The sequence below is a fragment of the Balaenoptera musculus genome, chromosome 9 (assembly GCF_009873245.2).
Source record: "Balaenoptera musculus isolate JJ_BM4_2016_0621 chromosome 9, mBalMus1.pri.v3, whole genome shotgun sequence".
NCBI classification, from domain to species: Eukaryota; Metazoa; Chordata; class Mammalia; order Artiodactyla; family Balaenopteridae; genus Balaenoptera; species Balaenoptera musculus.
The window spans coordinates 20,718,814-20,743,988 of record NC_045793.1 but is presented as its reverse complement, the minus strand read 5'-3'; the positions used below and the strand labels follow the sequence as shown (position 1 = coordinate 20,743,988).

Below are 25,175 nucleotides of genomic sequence, written 5' to 3'. Positions count from 1 at the left end.
CTAAAGCCAGATTAAAAAAGCATTTCAAGGTTACCCAAGCCACATTTCCCATTAGAAAATTCAGAGAGGTTAACAGAAAAGCCAATGTGTTTGGAGGACTTGTTGAATAATGAATTAAGGATAAGACCCCCATATTCACTATACTGTATCAATTTTCTTGCCCTTAGAGAATAAAATAGAAAAAAAAAAAAGTCCACCCTGCTTGCTGCTTTTGGAATATCTGCAATAATAAACTTCCTTTAGGGAGCCCGGTAAGAGTGCAAAAGGGTTCAGTCTCTGAATCTAAGTTATAAATAACTGTTTCAATTATATTAACAAAGGATATGGTGATATTGGGCCTTATTAATTTCTCTACCTAACAATTAACATCTAAGTGCATTTATTTGAACTATCATTACTTGTTAATGATAAAAAAAAAAATCTCAGAGCAACTCAAGGTACATGCTGAAAACCACTTTGCTGACACCTCTGCCGTCTGTAATGGCATTACGATTAAAAGTGACATTGGCTTCTATGCCTTCAACATCCAAACTCCTGGACCAGAGAGGCTTACCTCTTTCTTCAACTCTCGGTAACTACAGAAACCACAGAGAAACTGCCTTGATTTAAAGATGAATGAGGAGGCCAGTACAAAATTTCCAAGTGTCAAAGGAATAATCTCTCTGTCTAAGCCGACAAATGCAAACTAGCGTAACCTACGGAGGCATATCTACCACAAAGTTATGCTTTTAACTATTGTGTTAAATTTGCTATATCACAGTGCATGGCCAAAACATGCACATTATTTAGTGTATATATCAGCTACCCATATGACCTAGAATCACTGACAACTGTTTAGAAAGCACCTCAGGGGGAAAACATCAAAGGGTTTTTTTAATCCCATAAATTGAGTCTAAGTAGTTATCGCCCTACCCCAAAAAAGACTGTTTATGTTTCAGGATCTCAGAGGTCAGTGGTCTAACTGTGATTCTACCCTGTATTAATCCCTTGAAATGGCTGACCCAGCTCTGCTCAATGAGATATTTTTACAGTGACAGACTTCATCTGGTAGTAAAAATGCATAATAATTTCTTTGCATAAGGAACACACTGGGCTGGCGATAATCTGTTCTGTTGTCATTTCTCTTTATTATCATTCTTGGCATTATTTTTCCCCCAAGCTTTGCAAAGAGGAACACAGAAATGAAGGTACTAATGACAAAGAAGTCGTCAAGCAATCAAAAAAGCCAATTAATCATACAGATGAGCCCAACACTGTGATGCAATAGAAGAAATGCCACCCACTATAAGTAAAAAGGCTTTTAAAAATTGCTCATTTGATGTAAGCATGACCTTAGAATTTAATTAGCAACTCTCTCCACAGGTGATGAACTAGTAAAGTACTTTTCTTCTTAATGACAATTTATTTTTCACCATTCTCTTTGCCCTGCTCTCTTTTGCTCAGCTTGTATAATTCCCTCTCCTCCTTAATTGTATGCGGCTGACTGCAATGTGTATGTAAATAGCTGCTGAAATCCAGAGGAGCCTGTAAACTGAAAGCAATACATACCCCACTACCCTGTTGATCTGAACACTGTAACAGTACCCAACTAAGCTCTCTGATCTCCCTCAGCTCCTCAAGCCACCAGGCCTTTTACAGCTCTCTTCACGCTGTGCCAAACCCCACCATTCTCATGAACGCCAAGAGCAAAGTGCATTCAGTAGAGCAAATCAATTCAATTCATAATTGAGAAGTCAGACATGCAAGACACACTAATCATCAAAGAACTCATATCTCTAGATGTCCTGGGGAGTGAGGGGTCCTTCATCCTACAAGATCCTGGGAGAATCTGAATTCTGCCCTGTTATAATATGGCCTTGGTCCTGCCTCTCAATTTCCTTCCAGAGGGCTAAAAGACCACGGGAAAAATACACACTTTCCTGAAGAATATCCAGGCAATGGATGTTCCGGGAGCAGGCAATCCAGGCTCTAATTAAATAACCATCAAAACAGTTGATAAAACAGTTACAGAAAGTTTGTTTTCTTTCTAGAGATAGAATGAGATGACTATCCTGTAGTAACACTGTGAACATATGAATGAATGAATGCCTCAAAGACATTTCTCAACTGCCTGAATGACTATGAATTTCTTACTTCAAAGTAAAAGCAGCACAACTAGATATTACAGTAACTCTTGGGGGTATCATGCTGCAGTCGCTAAGTAATAAGACCCTGTTTATTCCCTTTTGGTCCAATTTTTCCAGGAAGTGCCAAATCCTGGGGAGAAAATTAGGCATTTTGAATGCTTAACATTTTCAGGTTATGAGGTAGCACTGATCAAGTTTTAACATCAGGACCTAAAAAGTTGTATTAGAAGCCAGAAGGAGTTAATTTACTACCCAAAGAACTAACAAAGCAATCAGCAGGATTTAACTTCTTGATCTTTTTTTTTTTTTTAAAGATATGGCAATTTATTTATTTATTTATTTATTTTTTAATTTATGGCTGTGTTGGGTCTTCACCTCTGTGCGAGGGCTTTCTCCAGCTGCGGCAAGCGGGGGCCACTCTTCATCGCCGTGCGCGGGCCTCTCACTATCTATCGCGGCCTCTCTTGTTGCGGAGCACAGGCTCCAGACGCGCAGGCTCAGTAACTGTAGCTCACGGGCCCAGCTGCTCCGCGGCACGTGGGATCCTCCCAGACCAGGGCTCGAACCCATGTCCCCTGCATTGGCAGGCAGATTCTCAACCACTGCGCCACCAGGGAAGCCCCAGAATTTAACTTCTTAAGTGCACAACTGACAAACATTAAAGATGGTACTGGACAATGGCTAAAAGCTCAGGTGTTGGACCTGGCTCAAATCCAGATCACATTTTGTCTGTATATTCTTGGGCAAGTTACTTGAAGCCTTAGGACCTTCATCTAAACAACAGGGTTGACAGCCTCATAGGGTTGTTTATGATAATAAAATGACATAATCCATGCAAAGTGCCCAGCACAACATAAATACTCAAAAAATGTTACTGTTAGCTACTAGGATGATGAGGATGCTATAAATATCCAGATATTCAAAGTTAAACTTGATTTTCTCACAGGATAGATTTAGATTATTAATTTAAACAACTAATGAAGATACTAAATATTTTGTGAATACTTAAGGACTGTACACTAATAGCTTGGACCTAACTTTACGGCATAAGCTTAGTAAATGTAGGATTCGTTCACTGCACGCCTACTACATGAGTTGTGGAAAATACAGAAATAAGAAAATGACCTTTATCCTCAAGGAGTTTACAAAATAAACACAGATAACTAATCACAGTTATCATAAATGTGGCACATTAAGGGAGGTACACAAAGCATTATGGAGAATTCCCTGAGGGACTGGCAAAGGCTTCTTAAAAACATCTAAGAACCTTTTCTTTGAAAGCTGCCCTGGGCTTTCTTTCATCAAATCACCCAACAGGAATAAATACTCTCAAGCCTCTTACCTCAACCACCAGGAATTGATATTCAAGCCTCTCTCAATTAGGGCATACCTACATGCAACGCCTCTCATGTTCTTTTTTTTTCCCCCCCCTTTTAATTTATTTATTTATTTTTGGCTGCATTGGGTTTTCGTTGCTGCACGCAGGCTTTCTCTAGTTGCCGTGAGCGGGGGCTACTCTTCGTTGCAGTGCGTGGGCTTCTCATTGCAGTGGCTTCTCTTGTTGCGGAGCACGGGCTCTAGGCACACGGGCTTCAGTAGTTGTGGCACACGGGCTCAGTAGTTGTGGCACACGGGCTCAGTAGTTGTGGCACACGGGCTTAGTTGTTCCACGGCACATGGGATCTTCTCGGACCAGGGCTTGAACCTGTGTCCCCTGCATTGGCAGGTGGATTCTTAACCACTGCGCCACCAGGGAAGTCCACGTTCTTAAAATACAAAAGTTTATCTCACGTCCACGTCAACGTTGTTTGATGAAGCTGGCAACATTTGCAATGAAACAAGGACTCAAAAAACTTTTAAATGGCTTTGACCTTCTTTCTCAGTAAAGAGTTGCTGCTTTTGCATACTGGTTCTGAGAAGCGTGAAATTGGTGTCCAGTTAAATTACACTTATTACTCCTCCCGAGTTAGTGAAAGGAGAAAGTTATCTCAGACTCCTGGTGAACCAGCCAATATAAATACCTGGGACGAGAAAGCTCCATTCACACAAGGGAATGTCTAACTGATAAGGAGTTTATTGAAATAGAACCAAGAGGCACACCAAGCTGTACTATAGAACTGAATGTGCTTCAAATGCTCAATAGACTTGGGTTCATAATTCTCAAATGACCATGAATTTCTCACTTCAAAGTAAAAGAAGGACAATGAGATATTAAAATAACTCTTAGGGGTATCATGCTGTAGGTGCATCACGAAATTTGCATCAAGTCAATGAAAATGAATAGTTGAGTAATAAGACTGAGTCATAAAAAAGTGATTATGTATACAATTACTGTGTTTGCTAATCTAGCTGATGGGCAGATGGTACGGTGCTCTTAGAAATCATCCCTGTAATGACTCTGTAAAAGATTGAGTGTCCCCTCCTCTCCACTAATATACCACCTGGTATTCAGTGTATGGTTTCTTAAGTTCACTTGGTTAAAATAGAGAAAGATATGTACTTATATCCACTTTTAAACTTGAATTTTAAACAGGAACCTGGATTTCATTGTAAGTTAATGATTCTGCAAGTTATAATACCACAATCATTTTTTTTCTTACATTATCCACTATTGGATTGGGCATTTTACATCTTTTAACACAAAGTGTGTAGAATTTCTAACAGAAATGGTTAGACGTTGTACTTTTCACTGTCATCACAGGAAAAACCCTCTTTACAATCTTTTGCATTAAGCCTAGAAAATGCTTCGTCTCTGGACACCTAAATGTCTCTCAAATATTCCTAGATAAAATTCAATTGGACAAAATTCACCTTAGGTACTTTAGGAATGGCAGTAATAAACAAAAACAAGGTATTATAAAATGGGCAGAAGACACCAGGAAGCTGAATAACACTAAAGTAATTTTATGATTTTTAGTATCTTGCACACAATGGAAAGGAAATATTCTTTAATGGCAACAGCTTATATTTGCTAAGCTCTTTCCAGTTTTCAAGGGGCTTTTAAGTGTATCATTTTATCTGGTCCCTCCAATAACTCACAAAGGTGAGTAAGGAACAGAGTATTATCCCCACTTTATAGATGAAGAACCAGAGACCACGAGAGATTAGGTGAATTGTCAAATACCTAGATGAAAAAGCCATGCCTTCTGACTCCTAGTCCAGCATTCCTTCCACCACACGTTCTTAAGTATGGAGTTATTAAGTATTAACTAATAATAGTGTGATTGTTCCACCTCAGCATTCTTCTAAGTTCACTCAGCTTCTCAGCTTTCAGTTAAAATTCCTAAATAACTACTTTCCAGCCTCATCTTCAAAAAAGAAAAGATGTGTGTTTGTGTGTTATAAGAAGACGTTTGTGACAATGATTTGGTATCAGCACACCATATCCACCTGACCTTCCCCGCCTTGTTCTAACCTGAGACCAGAAACAGTAGTTAACTGTTAAGCAGACCCTTTAATTGGCCGAGCAAATCCTCTCAGTGCCTCACACCCATCACTGAATATCTCTATCAAATTGGTGGATTTATGAGAAATGGGTAAATATTTATTAGTGCCTTTTCTTATACCTAACAGTAATCGATGAGGACTTCAAAAGGTATCTAGCATAGAAATACTTGAAAGCAAAGAAAACTATCACTGAGTGTGGAAAAAGCAGGTCCTGGTTAATCACCTCAAAAACTTTCACTCAATCATTTTATTCAGCTAACATTTACTCATTATATCAGGAACAGTGCTCTGGATGGACAGAAGTAAAAGTAGAGCTACCACTGATTGAATGGTTACCCTGTCCTGGACACTAATATAGGTGATTTGTGAGAATTATCTCATTTAACAAATTAATGAGGTAAGTATAGCTTTATACTTTTCATTTTATAGCTGAGGAAACTGGAAGTTTACGTTAGATGCTCCATGATATGCAGCAGGTAAATGCCAGTTCAGGGATTTGAATCCAAGCCACCTGATGTCAGAACCTGTGCACTAAACCAGGCTTCTGCAAACCACAACTCATGGGGCAAATCCAGCCCGCCACCTGTTTTAGTCCAGCCCTAAGAATGGTGTTACGTTTTTAAATGGTTGGGGGAAAAAAATCAGAAGAAGAGTATTTCATGACATTTGAAAATTACATGAAATTCTAACTTCAGTGGCCATATATTAGAACAGTGACACTTGTTCACTGACATATTGGCTATGGCTGCTTTCACATTACAATGGCAGAGTCGAGTAGTTGCAACAGAAACCATACATGGCCTGCAAAGCCTGCAATATTTACTATCTGGCCCTTTACAGAAAAATGTGCTGACTTCTGTGCTAAGCATTTCCACTTTATGCTTATTTAACATCTCTACCTGGATGTCTTAAGTAGCATCCCAAACTTACCATATCCAAAATCGAACTGATTTCCTCCACTACCCACATCCAGATCCATATTTCAATAGCCTTCACCTTGGAAAATCCACCCTTCCAGCTGTAAAAGCCATAGACCTAGAATATCTCTGAGCTCTTTCTTTCACTCATGTTCAAAACCATCAGCAAATCTGGTCAGCTCTGCCTGGGAAACATCCAACCACATCCCATTCCTCCACTGCTAGCACCCTGGCCCAAGCCATCACCACCCCTTTTCTGAATTACCACTATTACCTCTAAGTTCCTCTTGCTTCAGTTCTTGCCCAAGACAGCAGCCAGAATACTCTTCCACTCAAAAGCCCTCTTGGTGCTGGCCTGCTTCCCATTGCTGCAGACCTCTTCCCAGATACCATCCCATTAGACAGGCCTTCCCTCTCCACCCAACCCCACACCTACACTCCTAGGCCCTGGGACTCCTTTTCCCCCGCTTTACTGTTTCCCATATTATCACAATCTGCCATTCAACATGTTGACGAGGTTTTAATTGAATTTAAGCTCCACGAGGGCAGAAGTTTAGTTCACTTTCTTCATTAGCATATCTCTGGCACTACCAGGGCCTGGCATATATTAGGCAGATATCTGCTGAATCAGTGAGAAATGGTCCCTACACTTAAGCACTCAGTTCAGTGACATACAGAGACAGGTGAAGACGATCAACATACAAATATTTGTACTGAATGGGGCTGGATAGTTTATTTCTTAGTTTATCTAGTTTCTTATGCAATAACCTATTCTAAATCAATCAACTTTGGGGGTCTCAATCAAAGCAAAGAGAAAGCTAGCTTTGTAACCTCATGGCCTATGTATGAACTTATCCTAGACAACAAATATACTTCATTGAACAGGGGCACTGATTGGGTCCTCAAGCTCCCATTCTTAAACCCACTGCTTCCTTTTGTTTCAGCCTTAATTTCCTTCTTTGCATCTCTGTCAAATTCTAGGGTCAGGTAAATCAGAGGTACTTCCTCCACTCCTCATCCTAACTCTTCTCCTGAGTCCTACTATTTAGCTCCTGTCCACCAGTTTTGAAAAAGACATTCATTTCTTGGCCACAAGTGCAGTGAAACAGCTTTCACAAAGACAATTTATCCTTTAAAACACTACCATTTCTAAGAACGTGCTCAAGTTTAGTCAATGTTTGGGAAAGCCAACAGTAGCACTCTACTGTTTGACCTGGAGACAATGCAGTTTCTAAACATACAGGGAAAAATATTTGGAAGCAGTTCCTTAGTAGTAAAATGCATCAATGAACAAACAACACAACAATACGCAAAACTACCAAAGTAAAAATGACATTATCTTCGAGAATGATCTGCATGCTTGGCGTCTTCATTTCCTGGCCACTTTTTAACGAGAAAAAGCAGTTACAGTGCTAAGGTACTGATTTTTAAATATATACATGGGAACACTGCAAATGTGGTAAAAGAAGAGAATCACTGACAAGAAATAGTCATACCCTCTCCTCCAGTCTAGCCAGCTGCTCTTTGTAGAATGCATCCTGCTTCTTTATCATCCGATCTTTCTCTTCCAGCTGCTTAGCCTAAAAAAAGAAATGAAGAATATACTATATGAAGAAAAAGCAGTAACAGCAAAGCAGAAGTATAAATTGCATTAGAAATAAGTATTCAAAGATGAAGATTTTTGCAATCTATTAGGTCTCTGCCATAGAAAAAAACATTAAGATGAGGACTGCTGCATCTAAATGTAAAGAATGAGTCTGCATTGCACTTGTTGTTAACTGTAACAGGTGTGTCCTACTTTGTCCAAGTGTTTTTGATAATGTCAGAATACAGCACAGACAGTTTTATTTAACTTCTCTTTCGAAGAGTAATTTCAAGGATTAATATTTTGCACAATAAAACTTTGATTTTATTCCAGGTATACGACACGTGGTTATTAACCAGCTTTCTGGAGCGATAACCACAAGAAAACGTCTATATAAGATTTTGTACATCAACCTTAACGTTTGAGAACCCTTAACCTACCCAGTGAAACCAGCATATAAACACATGTATTGGTCTACTTCCTTTCTAATGAAGTAGCTGTCTTTGGCAAAAAGGGCAAAAACTATTGTATTTGTTTATTTGAATAATTTTAAATAATTAATAATAAAATAATAAAAGTAATTTAAAAACTCTTAGTTATCCCACTTCTAATTCATAAGATCTTTTTTTTTACAAAAATAAAAATCAAGTAATAAAATATTTAATCTTGACAAAAATAATGATAAAGATGCTTACTTTTGAATGTTTTTCAAGCTAAGTTTAAAAATGCATTTCTTTGAAATCTTGCCATTTGGAACAACATGGATGGACCTAGAGGGTATTATGCTAAGTAAAATAAGGCACACAGAGAAAGACAAATATTGTATGATTTCACTTACATGTGGAATCTACAAAACAAAACAATGAACAAACATAACCAAACAGAAACAGAGTCATAGTTACAGAGAAGAAACAGACTGTCAGAGGGGAGGGGTATGGGGGAGGAGAGAAATAGGTGAGGGAGATTAAGAGGCACAAACTTCCAGTTACAAAATAAATGATTCACAAATGTGAAATGTACAGTGTGGGGAATGTAGTCTATAATTTAGTTAATATCTTTGTATGGTGACAGATGGCAACTAGACTTATCATGGTGATCATTTTGTAATGTACAGAAATATCGAATCACTATGGTGTGCACCAGGAACTAACACAGTGTTGTACGTCAATTATACTTCAAAAACAAACGAACAAAAAGACTCATAGAAAGAGAGATCATATTTGTGGTTACCAGAGATGCGGGGAGAGGGGAGGGGGAATTAGATGAAGGTAGTCAAGAGGTACAAATTTCCAGTTGTAAGATAAATTAATATTAGGAATGTAATGTTCAACATGATAAGATAATTAATACTGCTCTACCTTATAAATGAAAGTTCGTAAGCGGGTAAATCCTATGAGTTCACAAGGAAAAGCATTTTTTTTTCTATTTCTTTAATGTTGTATCTGTATGAGATGATGGATGTTCACTAAACTAATTGTGGTCATCATTTCATGATGATGCAAGTCAGATCATTATGCTGTGCACCTTAACCTCATACAGTGCTGTATGTCAATTATATCTCAATAAAACTGGTGGGAAAAGAGAATGAAAAAATGCATTTCTTAAACTGTTGTTTCTATTTTTATTATGTTTAAGTGACCTTTATCTCTGAGAGAACAGAACTCCCTACAATACCCCATGTTAGAAAAGTTTTTAACATATTTTTTGTTCAATGAATGTTGAATACATGCCTGACTAGTAATTTTAAGTAATAACAGAAGTATATATTTTGGCATTCCCATTCTTGTGCCATATTTTCTTTGCAACATGATCAAGGGTCGCCTGGTTCAACCAGTGTAAGGGTGACTGTCATAATATGCTTAATTTAGGTGAACCCATTGGCTCGTTTGTTGTAGGTCATTGTTTTGCTACTTACTTTGACTTCAATATCCTGCAGCATGTTAAAAACAAAGAAACAGTTATTTAACAATGTAAGTACTTTTTTTTCCCCTAATGTCAACCAAGAAATCTGATAGGTAGTATCTAAAACGCACACCAAAGACAGCAATGGGGAAAAAAATAAGAGGACTTGCTTAAACTTGGCACACATTTCAATGTGACTGTGCTATTACAGTGTGAATAGAAGATTTCAATGAAAAGTTCATGCTGCTTGGAAGCACAGGAATAATTAAAAAACAAAATATTGAAATTAGATAAAAATACATGTATATGCAAGTACATAATCTATGACCCCCTGATACAGCACAGTAAAAACCTCACTAGTCTGTCAGGAATATAAAAGAAAAAGTAAATGGAGAAAGAATTTTTGATAAAGTGTGAAGAAAATATTCATGACTATATGATCTAAAGAGAAAAGATCTTTCTAAATTCAACACATACCTCCAAAATATAAAGGAAATGCAAAAGAATGGATTTATGAGAACCTCCATTAAATAAAAAAAATTAAATAAAATGAATAAGTAAATGACAAAGAAATACCAACCTCTAACTGTGAAATTAGTGTTACTAACATATAGAGCACTTAAAAAATAAGCCCTCCACCCCACCCTGCTCCCCAAAAGAGCCAAGAGAAAAACATGCAAATGACATAGACTGGCAATTCACACAAAACAGTAAATAATAAACACATTAAAAAAAAACCCAACCCCACAAGAAATCAAAAAATGAAAATTAAAATAACAAAATTCCATAATCCATCTATCAAATTTAAAAATATAAAAATAATATTGCCCAGGATACAGGAAAAACATGCTCTTCAAGACACTGTCAGTCAGAATGTAAACTGGCACAAGTATTTTAAAAATCCATTTGACAAAATGTAAATAAGTTTGAAAACTGTACATATGCACTGAGATCTAAACACTCCACTTTTAGGACTTAAGTAATTATGGCAACATGCAAAGATATTCATGTTAAGATTATTTAGAATTGCAAGGAAACAAAAACAAAAACAAAAACCAATCTAGGGACTTCCCTGGTGGCACAGTGGTTAAGAATCCACCTGCCAATGCAGGGGACACGGGTTTGATCCCTGGTCCGGGAAGATCCCACATGCTGCGGAGTAAATAAGCCCATGTGCCAAAACTACTCAGCCCGCGCGCTCTAGGGCTCATGTGTATCAACTACTGAAGCCCGCGCACCTAGAGCCCATGCTCCACAACAAGAGAAGCCACCGCAATGAGAAGGCTGAGCACCTCAACCAAGAGTAGCCCCCGCTCTCCGCAACTAGAGAAAGCCTGCACGCAGCAACAAAGACTCAACGCAGCCAAAAAAAAAAGACAAAAAAACCAATCTAACAGTTAAATTAAAATACACTCAGTATATACTAAGTAAGAAAAAGAAAAAGACTATAAACAGAAAGGACAGTATGATCTTTTTTGTAGGGAAGACGAAAAAAACAAAAGGCCAGAAGGATATTCAACAGAAGTTATAGCAGGGTGGTAAGCTTATGGATAGTTTCCAATTATTTTTCTTTATATTTTCCATATTAAAAATAAGCACACTTTGTAGTCAAAAGACAAAGGAGGGAATTTTTTGAGGTGAGGGAACTATTCTGCTTCTTGATTATGGTGGTGGTTAGATAAGTGCATGCATTTGTCAAAACTCAAACAACTCTATATCACAAAGAATGAATTTAACTGTATAAACATTTTAAGTCGATCTAAATAAAGCATATTAAAATTTATAAAAACAACTATATAAATACATGGATGTGTGTGTGTATATCTCTACTACTGTTAATTTGCACATCAGTTAGCCAATTTCACTTCTAGGCATTTAATCCTAGGAAATATTAAGAAAAGCACACAAACATATCTAAGAAAATGCAGCCAACATTATTTAAAGCAACAAAAAAGTGGGAACAACAGAGGTCTGTGTAAATAAGATATGGTCCAACAACAGGATATTTATTATAAAGATTTCAGTCTAGCCATAATGATTAAACATTGAGACCCATTAAAAAATAATGTTTTAATAGAATAATTGATTTTTTAACTCAAAATATTAAAGGGGGAGAGAATGGTCACAAATTACCATGTACACTGAGTTCCTAATTTTGGTTAATAAACAGGGGTAGGGGCAGAAGGGAAGGACAGGGAAAGTTGCACATCCAGTTATGCAGACATAGGAAAAGTGTAACGTATGCTAAGATGTTAACAGTGGATACGATACGCATAGTGGGGCAGTTTTCTTACTTAGACCATTCTCTATTTTCCAAAATTTCTATAACAAAGTTATACTTCTTTAATCAAAAAAATATTTTTTAAACATATCACATACATTTATCCTTGACTATCAGATGGAAACATAACATGGTAAAAGCTGTAAGAGTGAGTGATTCAGCAATTATATTAACAACCAAAAAACTTTAACAACTTGAACAGTTATTTATAGCATGGAAATTATTTTACCTACTACATGCTTAATGTGTTAGCACTTGATTCTCTCCCCCACTAAACGCATGACATTACCCACCATGGTTCTTAAAACATTTTCACTAAATAATGTTGCTTTTGTTCACATATAGTTGCACAGTGAGATTTCTTTTTTTAAGCAAAGAAAATGTAACAGATATTCTATTACAGCTATTTAGAAAACACTAAGAATTCAATACCACAAGTATACTGCTTCAGCCTAATATGGACTACACCAACCACCAAATTTAATTTTGAGAGGCTGATTACAACCTAAATAAAGGATATGCAGAAATATCCATATTCACTTTTCTAAGACATAATCCTTGGAATTTTTTTTAAAGCAACATGCCAAAAGGTCAGATATGAATACTGAAGAGGAACTACCTCCAAAGCCCTGAAAACACCCAACCACAGGCTAACAACACAAATCTCTCCCTCGACTGTCAACAGAATCAATAGTCTGAGATCTACTGGGGACAATAACAGAGCAAGAAAGATGGCCACAACACCTCAGTGGCACATTGCTTTGAAACAGTTAATGTGAGGCTGGGAGGGAAAGTCACACAAATGAATCCTGAAAGTTACATAAGCCTGGGATGCACTGACTACGCTAATAGCTGCCGAGGATGGAGAGTCACACGCAACTTAAGAAAAAGCGGTAAACCAACTGCAAGGAATAAAACTTCTATGTATAACTCTAACAGACATGGAATCACTGTACACGAACAAATGAAAACAAAGAGGATTAAAACATTATTCACTGTTATAGCAGAATCGCTTCTTAGGGGAAAAAATGGATATAAAATTTTCCACCCGCCTCCTGTTTGCTATTCCTCCTAGAGAGGCAATGTGTACTCATTAGTTTTCAGATCCTGTTAGATTTGGGATAACGTGATTGGGCTTGAAAACATGACAGAAAATGCCTAAGTGGATCATTACGGAAAACAAGAGCATCCCATATACGAGAGAAGGAAAATAAGGAAATCAAGTTTTAAGAAACCCAACACATAAACATTTTGATGTTTTCACTCAGTGTTGGTAGCCAGATTCAAAATGAAGTACACAACACATATTTATTTCCTTAAAGACTCGCCTCTTTTCAGAAGAGACCTGAAGGTGTTTACAACAAAGGATATAATTAGGCCAAGAGAAGTAAAAAGTGGAATTACATCTATGACAATAAAGGTAGCTTTCCATGTACCTTTCCATGTATGCTCCTAGAGAAGTCTTCATAGCAACAACTTTGTGGCATGTTAACTCAGCCCTCTTATGCCTGGCTGCTCCTGGGGACTGAGATATGGCACAGGGTGCACAGCGCTGGGAACACAGTGACATCATAATCACCTAGCTCAGAGGCAGTACTGTTACTTTGCAGATCAAGTGCAAGGCATGTAAGGGAAGATTCTGTGCTACAGGAAAGCTTGTACATTTTAAATGACAAAGTTTCTTGAAGTGCCAGTGTTCAATTTTAATAGCTCGAGGTAGAATAAAAAGCAGGTATCAGCTCAGTTTTCCATGGGATGATGTTATGAAGCCAGAAGTTACTAGGATTGAGAAAAGGTAACAACTCTAAATCAATCTAAACAGGAAATCCCTATAACTACAGTTCCTATTGTTCTAAATCTTATAACACATCTGAAACACACATATAATGAACTGGGAAAGATTTAATCTTTCACAATCATGTGGATAATCTGTGGTAGGCAAAAATCAACCTATATATCTATCAACTCAAACAGGCAAATAAGAGCAGGGAAAAGAGCTTTATTCTGTGGCAGAACTACATATAAACCACAATACAAACGAAAATAAAATCATATGCTGACATGTAACAGAGAGAAAGAATGGAAATATCCAAAGGGGTTGAACCATAAACTTATAAGGTAATACTACATTTAGAAGGAATAGACATGATCACTGTGAATATCAATTAGCCATAACAAAATAACTAAAGTGGCCATGTATTCAATTAGCTGAATACTAGACTTTTGTTACAAATGAGAAATTACATAGGGTTCACTGAGCCTTTATCAAGTGGCATTAATAAACAAAGACTTATACTCAAAGCACTGTTTTCCAAACCACACCAGAAGGTGACCTTCAAAAGGGTAACTCATCTACGTGAACCTGAACGATGCCCATCCTATTATCAACTTTAGCATAATTTTCAATGACTACTTAGAGGCATTAAGCACAAGCTATGAGCAAACCCCAGCCTGAAATATTATGTCCACTAACACAGTAAGACCTGATGGAAGCTGAATACAGGCCAAGAGATGAAAGACAAAGACCATTCTTCCAAAAGACTTCTTGATCCGAAGTCTGAAAGTCACATCCAAACCCCCAGGATTTGATCAAATCCGTTTGTTTCAGTTTATTTTGTCTTCCCAAAAAGAGCTTCAAGACCCTGGTCCACATGTCAGCTTTTTCATACTGATAACTTACTGGAAACAGCCTATCGAATATGTCCCCTGCCATTTGGGGGCATATCTGCCTACTCTCTTGAAAAGAGAGCAAAGGCAAAGATAGGTGGTTTTTCAAATTAAAAAAGTAGGACTTCCCTGTTGGCACAGTGTGCCAAGGCAGGGGACACGGCTTCGATCCCTGGTCCGGGAAGATCCCACATGCCGCGGAGCAACTAAGCCCATGAGCCACAACTACTGAGCCTGTGCTCTAGAGCCCGCAAACCACAACTACTGAGCCCGCATGCCACAACTACTAAAGCCCGCACACCTAGAGCCCATGTTCCGCAACAACAGAAGCCATCGCAATGAGAAGCCCATGCACCACAACAAAGAGTAGCCCCCGCTTGCCACAACTAGAGAAAGCCCGCACGTAGCAACGAAGACCCAACGCAGCCATAAATAAATAAATGTTCCTTTTAGAAAAAAGTAAACCAACAATGAAGTGAGGAGGTTGTCAGGTACATAAATTAGAACAGAAAGCGACCTAGTGGTACTTTGTTTTAAATTTTTCCAGTAGTTCTCTCATAACATTTGTGCACATTGTGCTACTTGACAAAAGCAGCAAAATCAAGTGCTAGATGAAATCAGAAACAATTTTACAAGCTTTCTTCTATAGTTTTAGAGAGGAAAAAACATTTTTAAACCATACATTTACTTCTCCAGCTTTCCAGTGTAATTCAGAACTTACTAGCACTATGACATACTCGGAAATCCACTTGGTGGGGAGTCAGGAAACCTGGATGCCCATTTTAGCACCGCTACATCACCAGGTGACCATGCACTGACCCAGTCCAGACCCCTACCCAAGTGCCAAAACGCCTTTCGAATGTTCTTCCTTCATGTGGTTTTTGCCATGTCATACCCTGCTGCCTCTCACACTTTTACACCTAATAAAACTTTTCCACATGTCTCTTGGGGTATCTGTTTTTGACTTTGTCTTGTATTATACATGTTTACTTACCCACTGTTCCTGTCCTCAACTTCAGACTCTCGAAGATAAGAAAAGAGATTTACTCCTCTCTCTTCCACAAAGGAAACACTCAGGACAGGGTAGCCAAAATGAAATTAAGTGCATCGAGGGGAAGAGTTTGTAGGAGAGGTAAGTAGACAGCTTCTGGAAAACAAATCTGTCACAGGATGCGAGATTTACTTCAAAGTACTACAGCATACTCAGTGTGATAGTATGCGTACACATTACTCAGACTGAGCTCTGAAATAGGTGCTTCCAGCATATTAGTCAAGAATGCACAATCCAGAAGCGATCAGCAAGTATTCTTATCGAAAATTCAAATTTGGAAGCTCAAAAAGTAGGGGTTGCTACAACTAGGGCTTCACTCATCCATGTCTTGATCAACAACGATGTTTTGCTAGTTAGCACAGTGACTGTTGGAAATAAGATTTTATTAGCGAAAATGGTTCGTTAACTAGCATGATAAATGTTAGATGTTCTATCAGTAAAATGAAAACTATAGAAAAGATATAAGGGTTAGCTAACATATTATAAAGATACTCCTATACCTGCTGTGTGAACAAGTTATAAGAATATTCAAGGTGATGAGAACAAGGCCTGTAGCTTCAACTACAGGGAGGGTGCCTCAGGCTTGATCTCTAAACAGTCCTGTGGCAGCCTTTGGTTTAGAGCAGAGATTCTCACCTTTGGCACCACTGCTACTTTGGGCCAGATCACTCCTTACTGAGGAGAGTTGTCCTGTGCATCAGAACGTTTAGCAGCGTACCTGGCCTCTATGATGCCTGTAACACTGCCCCCACAAGCTATGAAAACCAAAAATGCTTCCAGACTTTGCCAAATGTCCCCCAGGAGGCAAACTTCCCCCTGCTGAGAACCACTGGTTTAAGAGGACTGCTGGCTGTCTAAGGCCAACTATCAGCAGCCTCCTCTGCCTCAGGTGACCCTTCCCTGCAAAGAGCACTTAAAAGAAGAGACAACTGGGACTTCACTGAGTTTCACAGGACAAGCTGTATGAACCATTTTGTTCCTGCTTGCTAATAAATTTTTGTTGAGTAAATGTCTGCATGTATTGCAGAACAGGGCTGGAGACTTGCTCACGTTATAACCTGGTTGTAGGGCTGCCTGCAAAGGTATAATGTAGAAAAGCAATGAGAGTGGCTCACATGTATGTAAGGTAGTTAATCATATCCCAGTGAGAGAAGAAATTGGAAGTTTTAATTCATTCTTTTTGAACTAAGTAGGAAAAGCACAAAACAGGTACATAGGTCCTGGCTTTTGTATGGCTCTCTAAAAACAGAATCAATGCCCATATAAAACATAAGGTTATGAATCCATGTAACCGATGTTCAGTTCAGGCAGAACTGACAAGCACTGGCACTGGTTTTTTCACATTTGCTCTGCTTGGGCAGTGACAATGCCAGACCTTTTGTTAAACATTTTATAGAACATTCCTAAGAACAGGCATGTTATGATTCCATTATAATTTACAATTACAAGTTTCACGTTACAAAGCAACGTGATATTTCAACATGAAATTTCAACATGAAAGGTGCTGAAACACATCACCTCATCAGCTCAGTGTCATATATTCTATGCTCCTCTCCCAACAGCCATTTAAAAAAAGAACACCCATCACGATACTCTGCACATAAGAAATAGTAAATAAATGCTGAGGCAAAAGTGAAATGAACTGTTAGGGATTCAGACTTCTCAAATATGCAGTTTTTATCTTCTCTAATGAGACTAGCTTTAGCTCCTAAATGTCTATGGAATGCAAACATGCATCAAGTCTAAAAGACCATGTGTAATTAAATTCAGCAACTGCATAGAAAACAAAGTTCCAGAAGCCCAAGTTCTATAAAGTAAACAAATAAGGACTCTGCGTCAGAGAATCGTTAGTAAGCTCAGAAACTTTAAGGATAAGAATTATAATTGAAAGAGGAAAATGTGCTAAAAAGGGCCATATTCAATAAAACTACTGTGTGATTATAAGGACTGAGAGCAGGAAGGGGCTTTTATTATCAAATTCAGCTGCAGAACAGATTGGTGTTATAAGCCATTGAATGTTACCAATTCAAAAAGGTAAGATGGAGGGTGAAATGGGCCACTTTCTAAAACAAGTTCAATTCACTGCTGCTAAACCAAATCCTACTAGCTCTCATTTTCTACCAAGAAATGACTATGTTCAGAATATTGGGGACTTCCCTGGTGGTCCAGTGGTTAAGAATCCACCTGCCACGCTGTGGTTAAGAATCTGCCTGCCAATGCAGGGGACACGGGTTCAAGCCCTGGTCCGGGAAGATCCCACATGCCGCGGAGCAACTAAGCCCGTGAGCCACAACTACTGAGCCCACGTGCCACAACTACTGAAGCCCACGCACCTAGAGCCCGTGCTCCGCAACAAGAGAAACCACCGCAATGAGAAGCCCACGCATCACAATGAAGAGTAGCCCCTGCTCGCCACAACTAGAGAAAAGCCCGCGTGCAGCAACAAAGAACCAACGCAGCCATAAATAAATAAATAGATAAATAAATAAATAAATAGATAGATAGATAGACAGACAGATAGATAGAAAGAAAGAAAGAAAGAAAAGAATCTACCTGCCAATGCAGGGGACACAAGTTCGAGCCCTGGTCCGGGAAGATCCCACATCCCATGGAGCAACTAATCCCATGTGCCACAACTACTGAGCCTGCACTCTAGAGCCCACGAGCCACAACTACTGAGCCCATGCTCCGTGACAAGAGAAGCCGCCGCAATGAGAAGCCTGCACACAGCAACGAAGAGTAGCACCGCTCACCACAACTAGAGAATGCCTGCGCACAGCAACGAAGACCCAACGCTGCCAAAAATAAAAAATAAATAAATAAAAATAAATTTGAAAAAAAAGAAAAGGATATTGGGCATCCTCATCTCATTTATGGTGCTTTAAAGAAGACAGTACAGTGGAACTACATCACATGCACACTTAGCTTATGCAACTCCAACTACTCAGGTTAAAGAGGCGAGCGAAAAAAGTTCACGTAGTGTGCAGGATCCCACCCATCCCACAAGCCTGGGCCAGCTCTACTCTCGGCCTGTCTCATCTCCCACATGCCCCAACTCTTCCCAGTGAATGAAATGCTAGCGGTTCAAGGTAGTTGTCATTCGCAAAATCCTTAACTGAAAGCCAACACTCCATCTAGTGCTTAACCAAAGAAACCTACCAACCCGATAATGGGAGAAAGATAGCAATGCTGGACTCTTAAGAGTAAAGGTTAACAAAGGGAATCTTTGCTTCACATGTGGATTTTTTTTAGCTTTATTAAGGTATAACCGGCAAATAAAATTCACATGCTGATGTTAAAACTAAATCCTTAAATGAGATGTGACGTCACTGTACACCAAGGGAAAACTGTAACTGGAAAAGTATTAGAAGGATAAAAATTATATTTTAAAATATCCTCAGCAATGGCCACTGGTAATGAAAGTATGAAGGAGTGCTTGGCCCTTCAAGACATCCCATTTTCCCCCAAACCTGATAATGAGGGGATTTTTAAAAATCTTTAGCCTCTATATGAAGTTGACAGATGAACGGATAAAGAAGACGCAGTGTATATATACAGTGGAATACTACTCAGCCATGAAAAAAAGGAATGAAATCATGCCATTTGCAGCAACATGGATGGACCTAGAGTATCATACTAAGTGAAGTCAGACAGAAAATGACAAATATCATATGATATCACTTATATGTGGAATCTAAAAGGAAAAAAAAAAGACGTAAATGAACTTATTTCCAAAACAGAAAATGAACTTATTTCCAAAACAGAAAGAGACTCACAGACACATAAAACAAAGTCATGGTTACCAAAAGAGAAAGTGGGGTGGGGGGGAGAGATAAATTAGGAGGCTGAGATTAACATATATACACTAGTATGTATAAAATAACCAACAAGGTCCTACTGTATAGTATAGGGAACTATACTCAATATTATGTAATAACCTATAAGGGGAAAGAATCTTTAAAAAATGTATATATACGTATAACTGAATCACTGTGCTGTACACCTGAAACTTACATGCTATTGTAAATCAACTATGCTTCAATATACATACACACATACATACATAAAATCTTTAGTCTCTGTATGAAGTCTCCAGTTTAACTGACCAAGGAAAAGAGGTTGAGAGATGAGACTGTGGGAATAACTAGTGATAAACTCAAGCTTGAACAAAGCAAGAAGGGAAAGAAGTCCCAGAGGGGAATGGAAAGAAGAGAATGAACCCAAACCATGAATCATCCAGCTGGAAAGCAAAGGAGTACACAGGAGAGGATGTAAATAATCCACTTCGGTTCCTGGAGCTGGTTGCAGAAGTATGAAAACACCACCATTACTGCCCATCACAGGGGCCATGCTGAATCAGACCTCTTTCTGACTCATTCATCAAGCCTAGCTAGCTCAGACTTAGCTTTGTTCTCATCCTTATTGGTATACTGGTGTGGAAGGACCATATGAAGCAGAGAACTCTGGAATCACAAATTCCAGAATTCCTTGGCACACTGGGGAGTATCTTTCACCAGAGGTTTGCTAACAAGAAACTCAAAAACAGACATAACCAAAATGTCAATGTATAATTTTTAACATCCTATATCACTTTTAAAGACCTAAAACTACATAATCACATTAGAAAAGCCTCACAAACACAGAAATGAAATCACATTATAAAGCCTCACTACACCCACTTTGTTTGTTTATTAATATGCTTACTTATCCATTTATTATTATAGTTTAGGAAACAGCTGCAGACAAGAGACTTCCCTGAATTCTACAACCGGAAGAGTTGTGTCATGAAACAGTTTCTGACCCTTCCCACTAGAGCTCATTAAGTAGACCCCACCGTAGGTCTGGACCCAAGAAATAAAAAGCAACCTTGTAATTTTGATTTGGTTTTGCCTGCTGGGAAGTCAGAATATTATTAACTATTTGACATGACAACCTGCCTGCTTTACGGTTATGGCTATCATTTTAATTATATATTATCTTTCTGGCTTAACAATCATCCTCCTGTGAGTATGATTTTCATTCATCCATCATTTGATCAGATGCTAGAAAGCTCCTAGCAACAGTTCAGACTGAGAAGTTAAGTGATCAGACTGCAGCTCAGAGGAAAGTGACCCCCACTCTCAAAGCCACTAAAACCAAGTACTCGAAAAATGATGATCTTAATAACAAACCGTGAAAGACATTTGATGCCATATTTATCAGTTACCAAAAACACTCAGACAAAAGGAGAAAGAATCATATACATTTGAAGCAGGAATATACCTTACAAACTACGGTCCTCAGATGTTAAAGATCTAATTCTGGGACAGCTCTACTCTCATGAGATCATAAAGCTACTTAGTCATGAGTTAAGGAGAGAATATAGGTTATCCTGACTCACATTTAACACTGGCATACTAAACAGTATCTCAGATACTCTTTAAAAACCTGCCTGTGAATAAGAAAACTGAATCCAAAAATAAAAATTATTATTATTCCAAAACTAACATCACCGACCCCCCCCAAAAAAAAACCCCATATATGTTTAAAAGCTATATTTGCATAGGTGATCATCTACAGAGCTTCTAAGATGCAATTCCTTTCCAGGGGCATTTACTATCTGAAATGAGCACTGCAGAAGTGGACAAAGATATTACAGACCACAAATCAAAATAGCTGCATGAAAATATATTCACTAAAAATAATTGACATATATGTTAAGCATAAATACCAAGAAGTGTAACTTATTTAGTATGGTAAATATTTTGCTGAAAGCTCAGCGTTGGTTCTTTAAAGATTTACAATATTGGCCAGCTTTTCTATTTTTTAAAGTGTTCTGTGATCCTTGACATTTGTTACCTTGAACAGACTATTCCAGGCGACAGTAAAGAATTAGTGCTTTTTTCTAACTGAACTGAAAAGACAGCCCGTTTGCTTTGAAAAAATGGCTACCACCTGCTATTAATCTGAAACTGAAAACAAGCAGTATAATGACATTTAGCAAGTTAACACCCCCCTCCACCACTTTTCTGAAAGAAGAGCATAAGTGACATTTCATAATCTTCCCCAAAATAAAAGAGTTCTAAGAAATAGGTTTATATTTTACTAATAATAAACTCCAAACGGCATATGAGATTATTAAAAACCAGACACTGTGCCCTTGACAAGCCTGGTTTGAGCTCTGAAGGAATTCCCTCCCAAGTCCCCCCATCTTTTTCCTTTATTCTTTTAGTCTGGTGTCAGATGAATACAAGCAGTAATGATAGACACGATCAAGGAAGAACTGACAACTGGCTGAATGTGTGTAAAAAGACTGCTTAGCTGGTCTTTGCAAACGGCTATCTTTTGTCCTGTTGTCCTGTTGGAGCTTTCTGTCACCTGAGGTAGCCTGCATCTTCAAGCGATGAAATGCAACATAAAACTTTTTTTTTATGGGAGTAAAATTGCTTTACAATGTTGTGTTAGTTTCTGCTGTACAATGAAGTGAATCAGCTATACGTATACACATATCCCCTCCCTCTTGGACCTCCCTCCTACCCCCCCCAGACCCCACCCATCTACGTTGTCACAGAGCACCGAGCTGAGCTCCCTGTGCTATACTGCAGGTTCCCACTAGCTATCTATTTTACTCATGGTAGTGTATTCGTGTCAAACCTAATCTCCCAATTCGTCCCACCCTCCCCTTCTCCCCATGTCCACATGTCCATTCTCTACGTCTACGTCTCTATTCCTGCCCTACAAATGGGTTCATCTATACCATTTTTCTAGATTCCACATATATGCATTAATATACGATACTTGTTTTTCTCTTTCTGTCTTACTTTACTCTGTATGACAGGGTCTAGGTCCATCCACCTCACTACAAATAACTCAATTTCATTTCTTTTTATGGCTGAGTAATATTCCATTGTATATATGTGCCACATCTTCTTTATCCATTCATCTGTCGATGGACACTTAGGTTGCATCCATGTCCTGGCTACTGTAAACAGAGCTGCAGTGAACATTGTGGTATGTGGCTCTTTTTGAGTTATGGTTTTCTGAGGGTATATGCCCAGTAGTGGGACTGCTGGGTCATCTGGTAATTCTATTTTTAGTTTTTTAAGGAACCTCCATACTGTTCTCCATAGTGGCTGTAACAATTTACATTCCCACCAACAGTGCAAGAGAGTTCCCTTTTCTCCACACCCTCTCCAGCATTTATTGTTTGTAGATTTTTTGATGATGACCATTCTGACCAGTGTGAGGTGATACCTCACTGTAGTTTTGATTTGCATTTCTCTAATAATTAGTGATGTTGAGCAGCTTTTCATGTGCCTTTTGGCCATCTGTATGTCTTCTTTGGAGAAATGTCTATTTAGGTCTTCCACCCATTTTTTTAATTGGGTTGTTTTTCTGATATTGAGCTCCATGAGCTGTTTGCATATTTTGGAGATTAATCCTTTGTCCGTTGCTTCATTTGTAAATATTTTCTCCCATTCTGAGGGTTGTCTTTTCACCTTGTTTATGGTTTCCTTTGCTGTGCAAAAGCTTTTAAGTTTCATTAGGTCCCATTTGTTTATTTTTGTTTTTATTTTCATTACTCTAGGAGGTGGGTCAAAAAAGATCTTGCTGTGATTTATGTCAAAGAGGGTTCTTCCTATGTTTTCCTCTAAGAGTTTTATAGTGTCCGGTCTTACATTTAGGTCTTTAATCCATTCTGAGTATATTTTTGTATATGGTGTTAGGGAGTGTTCTAATTTCATTCTTTTACATGTAGCTTCCAGTTTTCCCAGCACCGCTTATTGAAGAGGCTGTCTTTTCTCCACTGTATGTTCTTGCCTCCTTTGTCATAAATTAGGTGATAATATGTGGGTGGGTTTATCTCTGGGCTTTCTATCCTGTACCATTGATCTATATTTCTGTTTTTGTGCCAGTACCATACTGTGTTGATTACTGTAGCTTTGTAATATAGTTTAAAGTCAGGGAGCCTGATTGTTAATTGATCTATTCTCCAAAGAGTTCCTGGAACACTTTGGAGAACTGTTTCAATTTGTTTGATAGAAAGACCTGGCCACCAACTTACTCAGCTCTAACTAACCATACAGCATGACCTAAGCAGACTACACACACTTCATGACCATCCATAAATGACCCTGGAGCATTCTGAATAAACCAAACCCTATATACATGCTAACACGTTCAGTTAAATGCTAAAATAATTCACCTATCTGAAGAACAAAATAAACTTAACGTATCTATGCATTTATTTGACAACACTCAATGAAACCTATTTTATGAAGATCCTCCAACTGTCCTACTAGCCACAGCAGAATACAATGAATAACCAGCATCTCACTCAATGACCATAAATCACAATCCTAAAGCTCCGGTTTACATATGGAGCTATAAAACTGGCAACAATCCATCCCTATCTACAAATGCTGTTTTTCAAGAACTTACAAAGTGGGGTGGAGGGCGGCACACAGGTTGTATAAACAAACAACTGTACTAAAAGATAACATATGATAAGGACAGTGAATGCTGCAAGGGAAATAAAATATCTGATCAGCTGGACTGGAACTTGAAAACTGGATGAGTAGGATGTAGACGGGCAGAGATTGAGTCAAAGGCCACTGTAAGAAAGGGGACAGTAAACAGAGGTCCAGAGGAGGGAAGACAGGAGGCCTTGGCAAGCCTATCAGTTGAAGAGGGAATTACAGTATGAGGGCCAGAGAATAAGTGGGAACTGGGCTGCAGGAAGACTTAACCGTCTGGCTAAGAGGTCTGGACTTCATCCTGTAGGCCATCGGGGTGCCTCTAAAGGTTTTTGAGTGCAATGAAAACAGCATTTTAGTAAGATTAATCTTGGTGTATAGGACGGATTAGAAAGAGGGGAGAATGCCAGTGGGGAAGCCATTAAGGGGGCGATTGAAAGGATCCAGGTGTGAATAATAGAGGCCTACATGTGCTGAATGGCAGTTATGTTTCCACCAGCACTTTCTAAATACTGTCTTAAGTAAATGTTCATGAACTTCCCTGATGGTCCAGTGGTAAAGAATTCGCCTCACAATGCAGGGGACGTGGGTTTGATCCCTGGTCAGGGAACTAAGATCCCACATGCCGCGAGGCAACTAAGCCCATGCGCCACAACTACTGAGCTCGCGCGCCTGAACTAGAGAGCCTGCGTGCCACAAACGACAGAGCCCATGCACTCTGGAACCCATGCGCCACAACTACA

The 25,175-nt window shown here is 38.6% G+C and overlaps 1 protein-coding gene across 1 annotated transcript in view; it reads right to left on the bottom strand.

Annotated features, from left to right (window-relative positions):
- Window positions 1-25,175, bottom strand: part of CHCHD3 (coiled-coil-helix-coiled-coil-helix domain containing 3) — a 281,556-nt gene that overhangs the window by 90,497 nt on the left and 165,884 nt on the right. Inside the window, exon 5 of the mRNA XM_036862858.1 lies at window positions 7,987-8,070. Coding sequence (XP_036718753.1) covers window positions 7,987-8,070 — 84 coding nt within the window. The remainder of the gene's footprint in view (window positions 1-7,986; window positions 8,071-25,175) is intronic.